At 43.3% G+C, this 22,807-nt stretch overlaps 1 protein-coding gene across 11 annotated transcripts in view; it reads right to left on the reverse strand.

Annotated features, from left to right (window-relative positions):
* SLC23A2 (solute carrier family 23 member 2) overlaps window positions 1–22,807 on the reverse strand; it is an 81,873-nt gene that overhangs the window by 28,433 nt on the left and 30,633 nt on the right. For 6 of the 11 annotated variants that reach the window (XM_082230075.1, XM_082230069.1, XM_082230072.1 and 3 more), the window contains 4 exons: window positions 14,913–15,177; window positions 13,314–13,412; window positions 6,235–6,351; window positions 3,425–3,582 (listed from right to left, as the gene is read on the reverse strand). In XM_082230075.1, the coding sequence (XP_082086201.1) occupies window positions 3,425–3,582; window positions 6,235–6,351; window positions 13,314–13,412; window positions 14,913–15,017 (479 nt within the window). In that variant the 5' untranslated portion in view covers window positions 15,018–15,177. Of the gene's footprint in view, window positions 1–3,424; window positions 3,583–6,234; window positions 6,352–13,313; window positions 13,413–14,912; window positions 15,178–18,893; window positions 18,988–22,807 lie in introns of those variants that run through there. The other 5 variants (XM_082230070.1, XM_082230079.1, XM_082230071.1 and 2 more) reach the window with 4 other exon arrangements.

Here is a 22,807-nt window from a genome sequence, read left to right on the forward strand (position 1 = left end):
TTTTTAATGTCCCTACCCACCCAAGTCCTTATAGTGTGAGGCAGGTTAGAAATCTCTTCCCCATGCCCTAGGAAGAAACAGGTTCTAGACCTAGGAGCCAACTCCTAGGGGCCACAGGGGCTTCGGCCCCCGCAAAGTTGATGGGCATTCCCATTCAAATGCTGTGTGTGCACTGCGTTATGTGATCAATTATGTGAGGCGGGTCTTACCTTACCTGGGCCCCCACAATATTTTATTCAAGTTGGCATGGAACCCCTGGTTCAAGAACAGAATAGTGGGGGGTTGGGGTTGGAGGGGAGCTACAAGGGGGGGAAGAGGAATAGCCAAACAATTCCCATCCCGTTCTGCTGATAGAAGCCTTACCATCATCTGAGTGACACTGTTGATACAACCCAATGTATTTCTGACCACACAGAGAGGCTGTGGCAACATATTAAACTTTGTGAAGTGTAGTATCTGTATTATACAAGATGTTTTGGCAGAATATCATTATTTATAAAGTGCACATAAACAACTCAAATTTGCACAGGCAATAAGCCGTGGCCTTTGCTTTTTAACAGCAACCCACACAACTATCCATATCAATCAAGTAAGGTGAATGCTGGAAGAAACACAAAGGAATATTTGCCTGATGAGCAAAAACTGAACACTCTTCTTTGTAACAGCAGAGAGGTACGCTGGGCGAATGACTCAATATCACGGGGATTTTGTTGGCTCTTGTGCTCTGCCCCTGGTAAAGTTGTTGCTCTTCTCCCTCACGTACACATTACCCTTTCAAAAGCCCTCTAATTAAGTGTAGGCAATTAAATACATTCTTCAAAAGTTAGATCACTGAGTGTTTAGAATTTAGTTCCAGAAAGGGTTTCTTTCTTCTCTGTGGGGTAAAAATAAGAATCAGTCCATGTCTAAACATACCTAAATCAAATTGCATTTAAGCCATGAGTTCACTTTTTATAGTGATTAAGGACTGATCTTTTTAGCATCTTACAGAATCTGTGACTTCTTATTCTGAGCAAATTTATTTAGGACATGTGAGACATATCAGACTTAACAAGTGCATTTCTTGCTTCTCAAATAGTTCAGCCACAATAACCCCTTTGTCAAAAGTCTGTCAGTTAGCATGCAGCAAATACTTTCAAGTATAACCGGGGTGGGGTCGAAGGAATTAGTGCTACTTTGCTACAGGTTTTGTTACAATCAAACAGTATATACGTTTTGTTAATTAACAAACATGAAACATTCTAAAACTGAGGTACACAGAGAATCCAAAAGGTTTAAGAGAAAATCTGGAGATACTGTGACAGACTATTTTAAAGGCTGGAGCGTGCAAACAATCTTGTATCTATTCACTTATGCTCTACTAATGCACATTTAGAGTTCATCCAGGTGGCAAGAGCAATAATGAAGATGTTTGTCTTTTAGATGAACCTATGTTGGTGTAAATAACTTGGATTCTTAAAATCAGAAGTAATAGCCAGAAACCATTAAAGTATTTTTGTACCAGTGGAATTTGAGCTTGCAAAATACAGAAAAGTTTGACGTAAAGAGAAAGGGGAAGATTAAAGGACTGAAGTCTGGTACAGAAGTACCATTCTCAAATTTCCTGTTCACGCTTAGGAAACCAGCTGTGTGGTGTAGATTCTTACACTCCCTCCATCTCACTTCCCCAGTCTGCTTTCATCACGATGCAGTGTGCCAGTACTAACCATGCTTAGCACTGATTTTTGCAGGGAGAAAACCAGAAGTGAGAGCTCTGTCTTCTAGTGCTTATTTTAAGGAAGATTTTTACATATGGTTGCTATAGCCTTTGGGCTTCCTCTGCTCAGGGAAGAACTGCTTTTAAGGTTTGTAAGAATTACAGAGCAGGGCAGTTCACAGAGAGGAACAAGATTTCCTTTCTGGGAACTATAGCATCATGTCTTGGAAGAAACAGCAGGAACATTCTGAGCAAGTCAGGAAAAAACAAAGGACAAAAAATGTCCCTTAGATTGGTACAATTGATATATTTCTGTGGATCACTTGATATGAAACTAGATCATATCTACTTTAATTCAAGAAACTTGAAATTGTATTGCCCAGGGCTTGAGGTTTTTCTTTGGGAAGATTCTCTTCAATCATCTTCGTTTATTTAAACAGGCTTAACTGAACTCTCCTACTGAGCTGCTGCTATCTTACCATCCAATATTCTATTTCATATGTAAATTATGCCAAATACCTTGTTTTTGAGGGAAAGACTCCAAGACTTGATATTACTTGGAAGAACAGGTGCCATGGAAGGAGATAACAAGAGCCTAATACAATTAATTGTTAATATTATTTTAAATTTTTGTTATATATTTAGGATAAATATATAGAAAGAAGTATTGGAGCAGAATTCCCTGCTACCACAAAGGATATTTTTGAGGGGTGTGGGAGTTAAATATATATTTTTGGAAATCACAGAGAGCAAAACTACCCACAAAACAGTGCGTGCTCTCCACAACCATACTTGTATCAACTAGTTTATCCCCTCAATGCTTACAGTGAGCTGGAATCACACCCAGTTAGCAAGGCAGAGAAGTGAATTTTAGACTGAGAAGAGGTCAGTTGCTGTTGCTTTTGGTCCCCATTTTGGATTGCTAATGTGCCACAAATGCGCGCAGCTGGATGAGGGCCCTTTGCCCTGGCTCAGAGGCAAAGCGCATGTTTGCAAGCAGAAGGCTCCATGCTCTATCGTTAGTAGCATCTCTCGGGAAAAGAACAGAAGGATGGCAAGGGCCTCTAGCGGAGTTTTTTCAGAGAAAACCAGTGGACCAACCATCTCACTTGGCATAAGGCAGGTTCACATGATTCAGATATTTGAAATATAGGTCATGCTTTTTTTAAAAAAAAGTTTCAATAGCTAATTATTGTTTTAATAAATTAACATGTATACTCAGGCGGGCTACTTATTTCTGACCTACTTTTTTATTTAAGCTGCACTAATTCTTGAATCGAGGGACGCGGGTGGCGCTGTGGGTTAAACCACAAAGCCTAGGACTTGCCAATCAGAAGGTCAGCGGTTCGAATCCCCGCGACGGGCTGAGCTCCCGTTGCTCGGTCCCAGCTCCTGCCAACCTAGCAGTTCGAAAGCACATCAAAGTGCAAGTAGATAAATAGGTACCGCTCTGGCGGGAAGGTAAACGGCGTTTCCGTGTGCTGCTCTGGTTCACCAGAAGCGGCTTAGCCATGACCTGGAAGCTGTATGCCGGCTCCCTCGGCCAATAAAGCGAGGTGAGTGTCGCAACCCCAGAGTCGGCCACGACTGGACCTAACGGTAGGGGTACCTTTACCTTTACCTTTTAATTCTTGAATCACTGGCCAAAGTTGAACTAGTTGCTTGGGATAGGGAGAGGTGTACCTCTAAACAGTTAACAGGCAGTCAAATATCATCCTCTTAACTTACCTGCACCCAAACGTTGTTTGCAGCAAAGTTGTGATTCCAACACAGAAGAATATGGTCCCAATCAGCTGGCTAGTAGCCCACTGGTCAAATCCAACACACATGGCATCTGCTAGCAAGAAGGGCACTGCTATAGTGCCACTGAAACACGTCAGGTAATGCTGCAAATACAGAGGGTTATTTTATTTACAAACATGATATATAATTGCCTTCAGTTTGTTTACACCATTGCCATTAGCTAAAGAGCAAATTTTTCAAGCGCAATATATTTCCAAATTGCTTCCGAACAGCCATCAATTAACACCTGCTTAAGGATAAGCAATTTCTAAAAGTAGGACTCAACTGTGAAGACAGATGCCGTCTGGCAAGACCAAAGCAGAAGTGGTGCTGCATCGCAGCACAAAGCAAAGTAGAAGCGAGAAGACCACAAACAATGCAAAAGGTTGTTAAATGCCATCTGGAGAGCACAGCATCACCACTCCCTAAGGAATTAAGTCTTGATGCAGAACTTCACTTGGGATAGATTCCTGCCAAGGGTTAGGAAATGCCAGGGTCAAATAAAATCAGCAGGTATATATTATACTACCAAGAAACCTTACTGAAAAGTATTGTTTTCTGTAGTGTGGATATGGTAAACACTGGGGAGGGAGCCATAGCTCAGTTGTAAAGTGCCTGCTCTGCATGCAGAAGGGTCAGCCGCTGGCATCTCAGGTAGCTGCATTGACAGGAACTGTCCAAGACCCTGAAGAGCTGCTGACAGTCTATGAAGACTAAGAGACTGATTTTGTATAATGACTTGGAGCAGAACCACTGCACAGAAACTATGGAAACCTCACTCTCCAAGTGTCCCTATTTTCCAGGGATGTCCCTGATTTAGAGATGCCATCCCGGTTTCTGATTTGATCCCAGAACGCCCCACTTTTCCTTAGGATGTCCCTATTTTCATTGGAGAAATGTTGGAAGGCATGGAGTTATCCAACCCCCAAGCCGTCTGAAGGCAATCCTGTTCTTTAAATGTTGAATTATTTATTATGTTTTTGTATATGTTGGAAGCTGCCCAGAGTGCTGGGGTAACCCAATAAGATGTGTGGGGTATAAATAGTAAAATTATCATTATGGAATGGGATGTTCCCTCCCTATTTGCATCAGAATAATGTTGGAGGGTATGAAGTCATTCTTTAAAAAATTAAGGATATAGAAGCATACAATTGAATGGGTCAGGCAGAATCTTGGAGGTTATCCAGTTCAGTTCCCTGCCAAGTGCAGGATCTGGAACATAATTTGAAGATTTATATGTAAGATTGTAATGGGGATAATCAATGAATTGTTATCTCCATCCTTCATTTCTGCCTGATTGCGAGATTCTGGGAAACTTGGCTCTAAGGATAGCGGTGCTGTATAAGTTATAAATTGACAAACTCCCAAAGTCTTACTACATAATAAATGGCAAATGTTCCTATATATTCAAAGGGCATGGTCCTTCACTGCAAAAACGAAGCACTCAAAAGCACAGTTTAATAAAAAAATTACAAACATACTGGAAAACATATTTTCTTTAGAAATGCCTTGATACCAAGAGCAGAACTCCTGGGCATGGGGGAAATTGACTTTGTGGGCCAGCAGGCTTATCAGTTAGAAAGGACCCAGTGATCCTACTGATCAGTACAGGATCTACAATTCAGAAGTCAGTGACAGACAGCCATCCAGACTTTGCCTAAATGCCTCTAGTGCAGGAGAGTCCACCAGCTGCCAAAGCAGTCTGCATTTCTGCCAAACAGTTCCTAAGGTTTAGTCGGAATCTGCTTGGAAGTCCTGCCCTCTAGAGCAACAAGTATCACAGCTGTTCCACCTTACATGACAGTCCTTCAGATTCTGTCATGTCCACAACTTTATATTTCCTTCTTCAGGCTACTACACCTACCCTGGTCTTTCAACCATTCCTCATAAGACCAGAAACAGAACTGCAGGCAAAGGATCCGTGGGTCTTTTCTCTTAAACTACACACACAGGGATCCCGTCAGCAGGACCAGATCGATGACAGTATAGTCCCTGCAGCACACAAACGAAATGGCACTTCTTTCCCAGGCTACAGGAGCAATGGGAAGTTCTGCTGCACAAGACCCAATGACTTGAATGGAAACTTTGCAAAAGCATTACTATGACCTTCCAAAGCTTCCATTTGTTTCAATAGGGCTTGTTCTGTTCTTTGGTCAGGTCTGTATCTCTCCTACTTGATGCTCTTAAATACATATTAAGACCTGCTCCCTGAGGTAGCCACCTCATTTTGACTCCTAGTGGAGCCACCTCCGCTTCTAAAATACCTCATTTTGGCTACAAGGCTGTGCAGACTACAGTACCACAATTCCCAGGATCACCCGTTGGTAGAACAGCAGTACACGATTATGGGTTGTATTTAGAATTCCCAAATTAATGCACCAAGTGCACCTAGCTATGGGGCAAATCAATGTGGACTTCTGGGGTAAGGAGCTGCCTATATAAGCACTAGGACAAACATTTCCAGAGGCTCCAGAAATATTTTTGCCTTCTCCAGTGTACCAATATGCTACTGTTGCATTGAAGTACAGTGAAAGAAGAACTGGCTTCTCACCTTCCCAGCTTCAGCAATTAAAATTCAGAGAACTAGGACCAAAGAGAAAACTGACTGTAAGCCAACATCAGTTCTTGAAATCTTTCATTCCTGTGTTGCTTGCCTGCATTAGTTAAAGCTTTTTTTCCTGCTGAATAATACTTAAAATATTAAATATAGCACAGTAGGAATAACGAGAGCACCATATTTTTCTCACAATATGTACCTGTAATCCCAAGAATATGCAGAGGTACCAGGGAGGAACATCTTCAATTGTGTATATCATGTCCGTTCTTTGGGCGTCCAAGCTTCCGCTGCTATCTAGTGTCTCCGCCAGTGAACTCTGTTAAAAACAGATCAAGCAGTGGAAACAAATAATTAGTAATTAAGTATTATAGAAGAATGCACCAGTTCAATATGCAACATGGTTACGAGAGCACATTTGACAAGATCTGTGCCCTGTTTCAAAGCAGCGTCTATACACACACTTAAAAAGCAAGATCTTTTAGCTTTCAAGTAATCTGTTGCACTTAGTATGCAAGAGATACGTACACACACACACTCACCCTTTCATATAAGCAACCTCTTCCCTTTGCCTACAAGCAGGGCATTATACCCTTCTTGTAATATAACCATGGCACATTACGCCAAAAAGATTATGATGGCCAATTGGATTACACAAACAAATAGAGCATGAGGAACACCAAATCACATATCATCAGGAAAGGGGCGTTTAAGAATAAATATAGTAATAATGGCAAACCTTGCATAAGAGACCAAGATTTCACAATTCATGGTACAAATACTACTTACTACAATGGATGTATTCCTTTCAGTACACATAGCTGAATTTTCAGTGAGTTAGACTCAAATCAGGGTTGCATTAGAATTTAGACAAGACACAACAGGATGAAAAGTTTCACCACACTTACTAGAGCAGGAGATAAAACAATGGTTCCCTTTATAGGCCCAATGTGAAAAAAAATCCAGAATAAAAATAAAGTTTCTAGACTCCACAACATTTGAAAGCATCATGGTAAAAACTGCTCAAGGATCAAACATTAAGACACTGAGAAGAAGCCAAATATGCTGGTCTTTCTGTAATTGTAAGTATCAAGGCCATACAGTGTCCAATATTTTTCAAGCGTTCACTGAAGTCTTTCATATTTCATAGCAATAATTTGGAAAGCCAAGAGCGCTGAGTTGGCTCCCTTGTAATTCTGGCAACTACAATGTTTCTATGAATAGTAAGCAAAAATGTGAAAAATCAGCAACACTGATGATATCGTCAGGTTTACTCATGACACGTTTCTGATTCACCCCCTCATTGCTAGCTGCTCTTCTTATTCCAATGCAGGGTAAATAATTACAATAGACAGCCACAACCTGTGCTGTAGAATCTTGGTCTTTTGCTGGTGGGTCACTAATGTGAGCCAGATGGGCAATGGCCCACAACCACAGAGAGCAGACAGAGGAGGACACAGGAAGGAACAGATTTAGGTATTTATTTATTCAATTTATATCCTGCCCTTCCCCCAATTCAGCAAATAGACAAATACAGTGAAGCTAAACTATGTGCAGTGAAACTAAACACACAAACTAAAACATAGGCATCAGATTAGGAATAAAGGCATGGGTAGGCAAACTAAGGCCCGGGGGCCAGATCCAGCCCAATCGCCTCCTCAATCCGGCCCACAGACAGTCCGGGAATCCGCGTGTTTTTACATGAGTAGAATGTGTCCTTTTATTTAAAATGAATCTCTGGGTTATTTATGAGGCCTGCCTGGTGTTTTTTCATGAGTAGAATGTATGCTTTTATTTAAAATGCATCTCTGGGTTATTTGTGGGGCATAGGAATTTGTTCCTCCCCCCCCCCTTTTCAAAATATAGTCCGGCCCCCACAAGGTCTGAGGGACAGTGGACCGGCCGCCTGCTGAAAAAGTTTGCTGACCCCTGCATAAAAGGGTCTACAAGGTCTGAAGTGGTTGTTCAGCTTACATCAGTGGTTCCCAAAGAGGGTAGTAGCATACCTTGGGGGCCAGTGGGATCACTCAGGGGCTACTAAGGGTGCCAGAAGTGCAAACGACTATCAGACTGGCCACACTGGATCAAGTTCATCAGTTTTGTTGAATTAATTACAGTAAATACAGTAAACAGTTTAAATTGGATTCTGAATAAATGAACAACTGGTTGTTACTGTTTTGAATTTCACTGTGTTTTTCTCTTCCTTATTGGGTTGTGCAAACCGCCCTTCTAAATAATGCTTTTTATAGGGTACCAGGCACTGGAGATGAATTTATGGAACCAAGGGGGCGGTGGCCCAAAAAATGTTTGGGAACCACTGGCCTAGCTCTATCCACAGAAGTCATTTTAAATATTTGTTAAGAGATACTTTTTATTGGCCACACCCAGGAGGATGTTTTCAATTTACCATTCTCAGTGGAAAGAAGGGCTTGTATAACTACCATGCTGACTTGAATCCATATTTGGCTGATTATTTATATTTGGTTGTTGAACAGGAGACCCAAAACTAATCCTTTTTTTCTAAAAAAAAATGTTTAGGGGTACTCTCATTTTCCTACTCATATTGAAAAACTGCCCCTCAATAAGGCCAAACTTGGGTTCACAAAATGCGTCCCCCCAGAAAAAAGCACTGCCCAAAACCAAACCTATTTACTCATCAATGTTGTGTTTAGTATGAGAGAGAATAATTGAAACTACAGCAGATGAATGTTTATTTCTACTCCAGTGCCGATTTAGTAACAATACACATACTTCTGTAGAAAGCAATGGAGAATTCCTTTGTTTTGTTTTGACGGGAACTTTAAGTTCTCCCTGTGGTTGTGATTTCAACCATGACAACTCAACCCTGAGTACAGCATGGCTGACATCAGTTGAACTGAATGAGATGCTAATGAAGGAAAACGCCTTGTTATGCAGGATAGTTGCACCTAGTTGTACTAATGCCAGATTTCTCAAAGTAGCCATGTGGCAGGGAGCAGGCAATCTTGTCAGATCTGAGGAACACTCCTCACAGAGTTCCTGCTTACAGGGAGGTTCTCCCATTCTCCGTCTCCTGGGACAAAGTCACTGACAGTGAGACTGGTGGTGAGAGAGGAGGGTGCAGAAGGCTATGTTCTTAATGTCTTTCAACTACCTTCTCACAGGACTCCTTTTGTGTGCAGAGAAGAAGAGAGGTGTGGTTGAAAGCAAACATCCATGAGTGGGACGTCACAGACCTGATGGAAGCTGTTCCAACTTGCCAAAGATCAAACAAACAAAGCAGAATTTGGGGTTGTGTGATGACAGAAGAGCCTCATTCAAAAAGGGATGTACGTTTATTGTATTTGGAAATGGCTCTACAGTTCAACTTAGGAGAATGCAGAATGTCTTTCAAGGCTACACCCTTCCAAGGGAGCAGTAGGAAGAAGTCAGAGAGTAGCTTGGCTCATCCCAACACATGGCTCAAAAATGCCAACAACGTTTTCCCAAAAATAACTGATCAAGAGCTAGACTCTCATAACTCATGCAGTGTAGCCTAAGGGGTAAAAGCAACCTAAATAAACACTTTCAAGAGAAGCTCTAGCACAGTCTCCAGCAAACATGTATTCAGTGCTGAATAATCAGGAAAACTAAAGGAAGAGGGGATCAAGACCATACACACCCCATAACTTAAAGCTTCCTCAGGTAGGATTTGAGAAGCAAGAATTCCAGGAGGCCTAGAGCACTATTTACCAATTCAGTGTAAAGGAGCACAGAACCTTTGCAGTCTGTCTTACAGCTCACCCAGGATGCACATTTCAGTTGAAACATGGCAGGAGGAAGAACTCAAGCCCCCTCCCCAAAAGAAAATCATTTCGGGAGTTCTGATTCTCATTCTGAGGACAATATCTTAGGTCCTAAGAGAAGGTAAGAAAATTAGCAAAAGTACATTTCCTACCACCCCCTCCAAGCTTCCCCCAGTGCTTCCCTAGGTGGTCTAGCACTCCCCATGAACAACATGGGATGAAGGAAGGCTACTGGGGGAGGGGAAGAAATCAAGCAAAATCAGACGTGGATCCTAAGGTAACACAGGGAAGGTTTTCTATCCCCATCTCTCTCTTGCAGTCCCCACACCTCATCCATATAATTCAGGCTGGTCCTCCAACATGCTCCCCACCTGCCCGAGGCTTTTCGGGGAGGAGGGCAAGATGTCAAACTTCCCTTCTGTGAACTTGCTTAAGATTCTAGGATCCTAACCTATGGCTGTATCAGGAGCTCTGCTGAAGATGGGAGCACAAAAGTGGCTTGGTTTGCACATAATTGTCCAAACTCTACCCAGTGGCTTAACTTTATTATGTTTGGTCTAAAGCCAGGGTTTGTTGTTGGCTCAGGAACCTTGGTGTGCTTTCGTATAAGGCTTTGTGTTACATGCAAACCCATCACCCTTCCTTCACCATGGTTTCTTTGCACACCTCAGATGGTAACCAAGATACAAAGAGAAGATGAAAAAACAAAACAAACTTCTGAAAAGCAAGCCATGGTTGTTTGATCATCTGTGGGACAACTCATAGGTGCTTTGTGCTTTGTTAAACAAACTCTGCGCGTAACAGGCTAATGACATGCGTTTTCTAAACCATTTTCAAGAACATTTTCCACTTGTCTAAAGCCGATGGAGATCCAAGTTAGCATGCTTGACGAAACTTTTTTTTTTTATGTAAACAAAGTTTAAACTTTAAAGTCAATGAAACTTAGAGTGATGTGTTAATTTTATCTGTTGTAGAAATATCTGAATTAGAAGCAAAGAGCATTAATTTAGCAAGCAGTTGTACAGAAGCAAAATGGCGTTAGTTATGCTACATAAAAACAGCATGAAGATGGGTTTCTACAGCTTTTCTGTGACCCCCACATTTGCTGAGACCCGCCCCCCCCCCCACTCCCAGTAGCCAAAAGTAACTGAACTAAATTGTTGGAAACTGTTTTACTGGAAAACATGTAAATATTTTAAGGCATGACAGTTTAATAGTGTCAGTTTAGATATTAAGCGATTTTTAAAAACAAAGTATCAGATTCTAATGAGGCGTGCGTGTAAATATCAGTTCCGTAGAGACACTTGAAGAAAAAAAGAGTTACAGCTTTGATTTTTCAGTCTGACTAGCACTGTACCCATTGCTGTTGCCCAATTTTACTTGTAATACATAAGCCTGCTAATTAATTTTATGAAAACAATGCCTTTCTAAAACTGGATATTTCCTGCATGAAAAATGCAGCAGTTTCCTACTCTTCCTCATATCACAGGGAACAAGCAGGCTTGTGTGGGAAGAGCTGATGAGTGACAGGATGTGGGAGACCTTTGTTCAAAATAAGAATGATAACATAAATCTATCACAAAGGCAGCAGACCCAGCATTAAGGTAGCAGCTGCAGTATCAGCAGATGTGCTGCTTCTGTCCTACAAGTCAGAGTGAAGACCAAGCAAATATATTACTTAACCGATATCAGATATTCAAAATATGTGTCTTGGAATCCGGAGTCCAGTAACCCAGTTGTATAACTTTATCCTATTAGTTACACATGCTGCAGTTGCCTAATCCCCTTATGATTGCCACCACCTACAATCCTGGAAGTCTAGGTGGTCCAACTTTGGCACCGTTCCCCTTGCATCTCCCTGGCTGCCAACATTAATCTCTGAAACAAAGGTGGCATTAAAAACAGAAACGCTCAGTCATTTTGCCTTCTTGAATAAGCTCAGTGTTTATAGCTGGACCCAGGAAAAAGGAGGTTTGTGCAACAAGACAACTGCAGCTATAGTAAAACTGATTATCAAAACATCTACTTCAGCCCACACAAATGAGGGAAATGATGTACAATCCTAAAATCCACTGGTAAATTATGAAGGCCCAAAACATGAAAATGTTCAAGTACAGTCTTGCCAACAGATGCTTTCACTCTAAGAATTACCAAAGTTCCCTTAATCAAAGAAACCTGTCTTTAACACTTCATCTAAATTATGGAAGGATAGAGAATAAGGGAAATTAAATTAGTTAGAAGGTAATCAGTGATAATGTCCCTCCCCCATTTTTTCCATCCTATTTACTGTATCTTTTCTCTAACTCAAACTTCAAATTTCAAAGCATTTATAAACTCATTAAAAAGCAAAGGGGGTGGGAACGTGATGCTGAAACTCCCCCATCTAATACTATCTTTATATAGAATAAAGAAAGCTGATTCTCAGCTTATTTTTTCCTTTTAAATGTAATTTTGCAGATCATGTAAGATCAGAAAGGGCAACATGTAGTTCCAAAAGATTCTTTATGAATCCAGCAGGCCTTGAGGGAAACCAGATAATCTTACCTCTCATTTTAAATATTGCAACAAGGAATTGCACAGAGGGAAGTGTGTGATGGCAAAAAATCAATTTATTAAGATTCGGGGGGGGGGGGAGTTCTGTGAAATGAAACTTGCTTGCTGAAATATTTTCCAGTCTGCAAAAACCTGAATACGGCAAACTAAATTTCTTTGGTAGACTACACAAGCTGCTTAATTTATTTTGTAAGCAGAATTTATGGGTTTTACTGTTATCTAAAGACATTGCCTTGAAGTCTTAACAAAAGACATGGATAATGTCAGGAAACCACAAGGAAGACAAAGGAGGGAACAAGCAAAATTAGTAGAAATGTCAAACTGAGGAGAACAAGAGAAGAGTGAAGAGCTTCCACAGAATTGTCAAGGTCTCTTCATAACTGCTTGTCAGGATACTGATTACTGAATCCAGGGTGTGTCCCTTGAGAAACCATACCTTCCACTGATAGATATTGCTAGTGGGATGGGAAAAGCACTGTCTGTAAATGTTTGGCACACTGTGCCATACAACCAACCATCACATGGTAATAATAAGAATTATGCAATAAACAGGATTTCATGAATCAGATTTATTGTTCATCATGATTGACCGAGAAAACGCAACAATGCTGCTCCACACTTTATCTTTCATTCTGAGTTAGTGGTAGCGGTGAACTTTTTCCCAGCTATGCTGCCTGCCACAAGCCAGAGAAGATACAAGAAGGTTATGAACAAACAGATAAATTTCTGTAACCTTAAAACACCATTACAGTCTCCACCTTGATTCTCCAGGCAATTCCCCATCATCTCCACACACTACCAGCACTCAAGCTCTCCTCCTGGCTCCTTCCCATGGCTTCTCTCCAAAAATACTCCAAGTGATCACCAGGAGATCACCTCAGTGTGTGTGCAGCATCCCGAGCTGAGCAAATGAGTTACTTTGGCTGCACCAGAGCCAATCTTAGAATCTACTCTAGAAAGATACCTTTTCAGCAATTCCATTTTCAGTTGTATAGATTGCCATAAGCTCTGTATCTTCCGTATCTTGATCGCCACTTGATGTAGCTCCACCATTCATTACAACCTATGAAAAAGAAAAAGGAATTAATATATAAAAATAGTTACTATAGATTTTCAAATAAATGTATCCTCTAGGGCAAGCGCAGGAATTATTATTCTCAACGAAGAGCGCAACATTTTCAACGTACTGAATTCATCGAGAGCCAACTCCCATCAGCTTGAGCCAGCTGATGTACAAGCAAAAAAAGTGCAGGTAAAAGCACTGAAACCACTTGCTGCAGCAGCATGTAGCTCTCTTCATGCCACATAGTCACATGAGCCTCCTAGGAAGGGAGGCTGGCTGGAAGAGACAGAGAGAGCTGGCTGCTGGTGCTGCAGCAAGTGTGCCCAGCACTTTGACTTGTGCAATGTTTATTTTTCTTTGAAGGCCTTTAGCCATTTCATAAAGGAAAAGAAGATAAGCACTGTCCCATCCCCACTGGCCCAAAACCAGACAAAATATTATCTGAACTTCATTTTCACTTCACCGATTTTTAGGGCATGTTTGGGTTTACTCCCCTCCCTGAACCGGGGATGGGGGAGCTATTGAAAGACTTGGCACAGTGCTAGACAGAACAGGAATACTGCAGCATAAGCACAGGACCCGTCAACAGTATTTTATCAATTTAAAGAGATATATACATTATGCCACAACAGGAAACAAAATGTACACATTAGAAAGACATCAGCCCCTGTGACTTAATACAAACAGCATTGGTATGGAGACAGTGACTGTAACAGCAGACTAGAAACCCTCTGGTCCAGTCTTACACAGGGCAGAACAAAGGTGGAACAACCCCTCAATAAACTATTCAAATACTGGAAATGACAATTAGACTAACAAATAACCATGGTCAGCAAGTTCATGTTTCCATGTTGCAATGAACCAATGTCAAGCTATCATCAAATGATGAATTGCATTACTTGAAAATGGTTTGGTAACCTGTGGCTAAATTGTCATAATCATCATCAGCATTTGCATGCAATAGTTCAAAGCCTATCTAGTCAACTGTACTCAAAGAGGTAAGAGTCTGATTGCTTGAGCAATCTAGTCAGTGTACACAACATTTGTACCTGCATTCTGAACAAAGTCATTCATACAGAGCCCTAAAATTAATTTCTAAACCATGGAACTATTTTTTCTTAGTCGCCTCTCCATACTAAAAATATATTCAGAGCTCCTTCTTTCCGAAAATTCAGATTAGCAAGATGGCTTTTACAACAAAGATGACTTTTACAACCAACTTCTACTCCAGAAATAAAGATCAGTAAAGCTTTCTGTGAAAGGCATATCACAAGTCACCACTGACCCATGCTATTTTCAAAGTTGTAATATTGTAAAATGCATTTTCCACACAATGGGGTTTTTTAACTGGACCTCATGGGGCACACTTTGGAGAATCAGTGCCTAGAAATACCTGGCTGAGAACGATGATTGAAGCAGAAGCAGATATTACGGCCAAGCTTGTGATTACATCGTGCCACCACAGGGAAGCAATGCAACTTTTTGGAGTATGCAACTTACTGGTAGTGTGAAGAAAGCAGGATGCTTGGATTCATCCTCATATTTGCTCTCTGTTGGACTTCCAGTTTCAACTGACTTAGACGTGGTGTTCTTGCCAATTCCCATTGTTTCCCACAATGCTCTAAAATTCACGTAGTCACTAAGTTATTAGTACGGGGATAGGGTTTTCAATTAAAAACTAGGGCACCTCAGGGAGTCAGAAGAGCATCACAGGAGTTCACAACGGAGCATGAGGTCCTGTAAGTAACATGTGGTTCTATGGCACCTAGAAATAAAGAAATGAAACACCAGTAAAAAATTTGCAATACATTTGCTGCAGTGTATAAACCTGGCCGAGAATCCAGGTTTTATGGCAAGTTAATTACATTGAGAATTTCAACCAATGTCCAAGGATGCCCTAAGGAAGACAGTCAGCCACAGTCTTTCCCCCCTTCACAACATAGCAGAAACATCCCTCAAGCCTATTTGATTCTGGTGACAGGAATCTTGAAATAGATATTGAGCCCTTTTCAAGGCTGAACTCCCCCAGTTCTTCCTTAAAACTCAAAATGAAGGTTTACCACTCACTCTTCATCCCCTGCCTACTGAAACTAACCCTGAGTTTCGAACTTCTTATATTCGTTCCCTTTTAGCCATACTCCCACCTTCTTCCTCTCCTTCTACTTCACCCTTCATCAACCTGGTACCCTCCAGATGCTTAGGGCTCAACTCACATGAGCCCCAGCCAGCACAGTCATAGGATGTCAGGGCTGATGGCAGCTGTACTCCAAAACAGCTGGAGGGTACCAGATTGGGGAACACTGCTCTATTGCCTCCCCACTGAGGAATTTCAGATGATAAACTGCAAAGGTCCCTGTCCTACCATCTGACACCATAGTCTGAAGCACCACACCAACTGAGTGATGGTGCTGTTTACATAAATAAACAAAGGCAAAACAACAACAAAAAACCTTGCCTATGCACTTGGTTGTAGATAAACCTTTCAAAAAAGCACACACAAACACATTATGACAATTCAAAGCTGGTCACAATTAAAAAAATGGATCTAATCAAAAGTACAGATGTGAACGCAGATCAAATTTCAGTCTGAAACTGGGGTTAATAAAATTAAAGATGTGTAAAGACTGCCTTTGATAAAATAACAAGGATGATTTAATTCACACACAAAATAACTGTGCAAACTCAGATTTAAACAATCGAAATGTCCAAAGATGTTCCAAAAACAAACCAGTGCTCCATCCATCTGCAGTTAGTATTCTTGGGTACGTACTTTAAGTTCACATACTCATTTTTAGGCTACTCCAAAACCCTTTTCTACAAAGGGACATGGCTTGCAAAATGTCTAGAGATGTTTGCCTCTGTTGATAACTCACTTTACACAGTGTATCTGAAGAAGTGTGCATGCACACGAAAGCTCATACCAAGAACTAACTTTGTTGGTCTTTAAGGTGCTACTGGAAGGAATTTTTCATATTTTCACTTTACACAGTCTCTTACAACTTGTTTTTTTTGCATGAGAGTGATTTAACCAACTCCCTTTACTATCAGACTTCTGTGCAATAATGCTTCCACTTTAGAACCACTGAAGTTAAAACACTTAATATGTGTTCTAACTTAATATGAGGCTAACATTCATCTAAAATACTGAGAGCATGGACTGTGTGTTAAAAGTCATATAGCAATACAGGAGATATAGAACAAATGAGTGGCTTTTTGGAAATTGGGATGCTACCATTCTATGAGTCAATGATAAGGCAGGTGGCACATGGAACAGATTTGGGGAAATCATCTTCCTTTAGCATAAGGCTGCTTGGAAGTATATATTGCTGTGAAAGTAAGGGGAGCAAGAGAGAAATGAAAGACTGGGAAGACCAGGCTTTCAGTATGTTAGTTGCACGGGGAGCAAATGAATTGTTAAGAGAGTCCACTTTTAAAGGACCTGGGGACAATAACAGTGGCTCTCTCCTTTAGCTCACTTCTATATAAGTTGAGACACAAAGGGCACTTCAGTTCCTTCCTCTCCAGAGAAGCAAAACAGAGGCAGACTGGTGGCGGCTGCATGCACATTGGGTGGGCAAGTTAAAGAGCATTTTGCCTTTGCATGAACAGTTGAGGGACAGAGGAAGTGGAAAAACCTGGGGATAGATCAGGGGTCCTCAAAGTGGGCGGTACCGCCCCCTGGGGTGCAGTGAGATTACACAGTGAGGTGCTATGAGGCAAGGGGGTGCTAGAGGTGTAAATGACTATCAGACCTTGAAAAGCTGGATCAATCACTTTTGCTGAATTAAAGTAAATAGTTTTAATTGGATTTTGAATTAAATGTGCAACTAATCATTGCCGTTTTGAATTTTATTGTGTTATTTTCTTCCTTAGTGGTTAACATAAACTGTTATGTTCAATCAATCAATCAACCTTTATGGGCATACAGAGAAGACTGGAATGAATCGAAACATAAAATTGGCATCTGTTCACAGGAGGCAATGCTTTAAGTTTAAGATAAAACTATACAGGCCTAGTAAGGTTAAAAAGTACCACTCAGGCCTTATGACGACGTAGTTTCATGGCATGGGTAGGCAAACTAAGGGCCAGGGGCCAGATCCAGCCCAATCGCCTTCTGAATCCGACCTGCGGATGGTCTGGGAATCAGCATGTTTTTACATGAGTAGAATGTGTCCTTTTATTTAAAATGCATCTCTGGGTTATTTGTGGGGCCTGCTTGGTGTTTTTACATGAATAGAACGTGTGCTTTTATTTAAAATGCATCTCTGAGTTATTTGTGGGGCATAGGAATTCATTCAAAAAAAATTTTCTTCAAAATATAGTCCGCCCTGCCCCCCTCCCACAAGGTCTGAGGGACAGTGGACTGGCCCCCTGCTGAAAAAGTTTGCTGACCCCTGTTTCATGGCGTTGCTCAGATATTCTGCTACTTCCTCCATATGATCATGCCGGCAGCTATTCAATAAAAAGGAAACCCTGTAGGAGTCAGAACAATTTAACCTCTCCTTCAGCAGGGGGCTCAAACATTTGTGGCGGATTACTGCATAAAAGGGACAGTAGAACAAGACACGTGCAATGGTCTTGACCCATACTACACTGCAAGGACAATACGTCTCTGAATATGGAATTTAGTGTTATGCCGGCTGTTATACTAAATAATGTTTTTATAGGGTAGGGGGCACTGGGGATGAATTTATGGAAACGGGGGGAGGGCGGAGGCCCTAAAATGCTTGGGAACCACTAGGCTACAGGCAGTGTTGGGGGCCACATGAGATGACTGGATTGAACTCCTGGGATACCAATTATTCCTTCCTCAGTCTAAATTCCTCCTCAAACAAAAAGGGTATAATCAACCATATTATTGTGTGTTACAACAACTTTGCTCTCAGGTTTTTGCCGTTCCTTTAAGTCCCATGACTCATTTCCCTCCAAAGAATGGCAGGTAGCCAACAAGCACGTTCTGCTCCAGCTCTGAAATTCTATCAGTGGACACCTGCAGTTTAAAAGCAGCTAACAAAAGTGGTGCTCGACTCCAAGAAAAAGCATATGATAAATCATGAAGCCAGAAACAGCAATAATACAAAATGCTTTCATAAAAAAGGCAATCAAGAGTATTACACTGATCTTCCTTCGTGTTAGCTTAAAAAATTAGCCAGTAGCATTTTTAGCCACATTCCTGAGGCAAAAGGCAATGAATGGCCTTTGAGAAATCACCATGAGAAACAAATCCCTCTATAATCTCACAAAAATTTCCTAACAAAATAAGGACTGTTTCCTTTCTTCTCTCAAAAGCTTGCCTAGAAAGAATGATTACAGGCACATTTTAAAACTAGAAATAGGCAAGGAGGGCAAGGGAGAGGGTGGTGGAAAAATGATCCTAGAAGGTACAGAATGGCCTGCAAACCAAGTCAATGCAGCCCACCAGAAACTCAGTAAACCCACCCACCCTGTCTCAGTAGCCTACCAAGGCTGTCCGTCAAATACCTGTCAGGCACATTCTGCAGCAGAAAGACTGGGATTCAGGTTGGTGGGCTGTGAAGGCCTGCAGGAAGGGAACATCGCGCTTGCTAGAATCTAATTCAACCCATGCATTCAAGATAGCTGCCTCCAGCTTCTGCTTTCCATTTTCACAACAGCGGAAGGCCTAGCTAGTTATGTAAACTACAAATGCTTCATGTCAGGGAACTGACATCAGGGGAAAGGGAGTTGGTAGGGCTCCCAGAGACTGGGAGAGAGTCAGCAGCCAAAGCAGGGACCAGTAGGGGGAGCGAGGGGTCTCTGGAGGAGGATCTCAGTAATGCTGAGAGAGACGCAGCAGCCCAGGCAGGAAACAGCAGGGGAGAGAAAGGGGTGAGAGACACGTCCAGCGAAAATAGCGGGGAGGTGTCAGAAGCAACTGCAGGGAGACCCATACTTCGCCGGAAACTGTCACGTCGTGAGTCCAGGAGACGCGTTTCCGTTAAGGAGCTTCTTTGCTGGAAGCGCTTCCGCAAGCAGCCACTGTCAGACTCTACTAGTGACTAGAGCAGACATGTCTGAGGAGCTCTGTCACACACAGAGGTTTGTGGGGCCGCACAAACTCTGAGGGGGCACAATTTTAAGCACAAGCAGCTAATCAACCCCTGACAGCAGTCTGACAGTCTTTGTACGCTGCCTGTGCAGGAGAAAGCCATCATGAGCGACCCAGCCGGAACCGGAGAGGCAGGGGTTGGAGCTGGTCCAAGCTTGGAAGAAAGGTATCAAGCTCTGGAGGTCCAACTTGCGCTGCAGACGGCGAGGCTCGAGGAGAGAAGGGCTCAGGATGCAGACAAAAAGGGGAGAACCACTCAGTTCCCCAGAAAGGTACCAGGATTGGTGCAGAAGTTTGGGGGGGACCCCAAGGATTACCATGCCTTTAGGACAGAGATGCAATATGCCCTGAATGTGCAGTTTGATGAGTTCCCTGATGAGGAATCGCGAGTTGCTTTCGTAATTGGGCATCTTGAGAAGGGGGCGCGGGACTGGGTTCGACCCCTGATGGCAACGCACAATGATATCCTAAAGGACACTATGAAGTTCTTTCGTGCAATGGATATCATGTTTTCCAGCGATATTGAGGAAGGGGTGGTGCGCAGACAGCTAATGGCTTGCAAGCAGGGAAGCAGATCTGTCCGTGAGTACTGGACTGAATTTACCATGCTGATTCACAGATTGGGGTGGGATTTATCGGCAGCCCCCATTCAGATGCTATTTGAAGAAGGTCTTTCTTCGGCTGTGAAAGACGAGCTGTCCCGGAGCCCCAGGGCGGTGTCTATGGATCAGCTGACCAAATCTGCGCTGACCATTGGAGCGCGCCAGGAGGCAAGAGCCTTGGAGAGGCGGGAAGGGAGAGGGGAACGTTGGAAGGAGTTACGCATTCCAGACATTCCTGAGCCAGCTTTCCCGCCGGCAGAGCCGATGGAAATCGGAACAGCCCGCGCGCGCGCAGTTTCAAAGCCCAGTGAGGGGGCGAAGAAGGAGGGAAAAGGAGCCCGGAAATGCTATCTCTGCCAACAGCCAGGCCACTTTGCCAGAGTCTGCCCCCAGAGGAAGGAATGGCAAGGGATGGTGGGAGCGGTTGAGGGGGGAGAGCAGGGAGAAACGGAGCAGGTAAAAGCCAACGCCTGGTTGCCACCGTCAGGGCACTGCAGCCAGGCCAAAGAGCAGTAAAAGTGCCCGTGCCAGAAGCTCCTCGACCTGCTCTAGTGATTGAAGTGTCGCTAGAGCTGCAAAATGGACACCCCCTAAAAATAAAGGCGCTGTTGGACTCAGGCAGCTCCTGCAATTTTATGAGCAAGGAGTTTGCTGCTGAACACCAGATACAGACTATCCCTTTAAGCAACCCCCTGCAGGTGACCACGATCGATGGCAGGGAACTGTTGGGAGGAGGAGTCAGCTTGCAGACCGTCCCAATGATAATGAGGGTGGCAAGGCACACAGAACTGATAGCGTTTAATGTGGCCACCTTGGGAGGCGCTCCCATTATTTTGGGAATGAGCTGGCTAGCCCTACATGATCCGCTGATGGGCTGGCATCAAAGAGTGGTTTCCTTCGGTTCAGCACATTGCTTAGAACACTGCAGGGGGGAAAAGGGGTCAGCAGGGGCCCAAGCCACCCTGGCAGGGACTGAAGTAATGGGGAAGGGGAAGGTGCCACCACAGTATGCTGATCTCAGCGACGTGTTCAGCGAGAAGGAAGCTGACCAACTACCCCCGCATAGGCCCTTTGATTGCCAGATCAATTTACTCCCTGGAGCACAGCTTCCTGTAGGCAAGTTGTATGCCATGTCAGACAGGGAAATGCAGGAGTTGCGAGCGTTCATTGACAAGAACCTGAAGAGAGGCTTCATCAGAGAGTCCAAGGCAGCGGGGGGTAGCCCAGTGTTTTTTGTGGATAAAAAAAACACGGACAAGCCGAGACTTGTATGTGATTTCAGGCGGTTAAATGCAGTGACAGAGCCGGCGGCTTTTCCTATGCCCAGGATTGATGATATTTTGACCAGGGTGCGGAAAGGAAAGATTTTTACAAAGCTGGACCTAAGGGGGGCGTACAACCTGATACGTATAAGGAAAGGGGATGAATGGAAGACCACCATGTTTACCCCTTTGGGGGCATTTGAATACCTCGTTATGCCTTTTGGATTACAAACAGGCTCCGCGTGTTTTCAAGCCTTCATGAACCACGTACTGGGGCCTTTGCTCTACAAGAATTGCGTGGCCTTCTTAGATGACGTGTTGGTGTATTCGGAGAATGAGGAGCAACATGTGAAAGACGTCAGAGAAGTGTTGAGCAGGCTGCAAGCCAACAGGCTGTGGGTGAAACTGGAGAAGTGTCAGTTTCATACCAAGGAGGTGGAATTCCTGGGGTACCGCTTGTCAGACAAGGGGTTGGCCATGGACCCCGGCAAGGTTCAAGCAGTGCTGGAATGGAAAACACCCAAAACCAAGAAGGATGTGCAGAGGTTCCTAGGGTTTGGAAACTTTTATCGTAAGTTCATCCGAAACTTCGCCCACCTGACGGCGCCCATCACGGACTGTCTCAGCAGTAGAAAGAAGTTTGTTTGGACGGCGGAGGCGGAGCGAGCGTTTGAGGAACTGAAAAGGGCCTTCGCCTCTGATGAACAACTTCTGCATGTGGATTTACAAAAAAAGCTGAGGGTCGAAACAGACGCATCTGACAGAGCCATAGGGGCGGTGCTTCTTCTGCAGCCGGGGAAGGAGGAGTCAGAGTGGCGACCGTGTGCATTCTTTTCGCGAAAGCTGAACAAATCCGAGAGGAACTACACGGTGTACGACCGGGAACTTCTTGCGATTCATGAGGCTTTCCGGAGATGGAGGCACCTGCTAATTGGTGCACAACATAAGGTGCAAGTGTGCACGGACCATAAGAATCTAGAGTATTGGAGAACTGCGCGAGTGCTCAACCAACGGCAGTTGAGATGGGCCCAGGAGTTCTCCAAATTTAACTTTGAGATTTGTTACGTGCCAGGCCCAGAGAACGTTAGGGCGGACGCTCTCTCACGCAAACCTGAATATTTGGAGGGGGAGGGAGCACCCGAAGAGACCCATGTCATTCCAGAGGACCGCTGGGTGTGTGGGGCGGCATTGGTGGGGCAAAGGGAACTGGTAGAGGGAACGGTGCAGGATGAATACGCCCAGGACAAACTCAGGGGTCTCAGGAGGGAGGGAGACAAACCCGGGGGTTTTGAGGAGAGAAACGGGGCGTTGTACTACAAGGGAGCGTTATATATACCTGAAGGGGAATTGAGGGAAAAGGTACTCAAGCAACTGCACGATAGCCCCACAGCAGGGCATTTTGGGCAACACAAAACCATGTGGCTGGTTACCAGGGAATTCTGGTGGCCCAAGGTCAGGGAAGAT

This window comes from Podarcis vaucheri (genome assembly GCF_965113315.1).
Source record: "Podarcis vaucheri genome assembly, chromosome: 7".
Classification (NCBI taxonomy): domain Eukaryota; kingdom Metazoa; phylum Chordata; class Lepidosauria; order Squamata; family Lacertidae; genus Podarcis; species Podarcis vaucheri.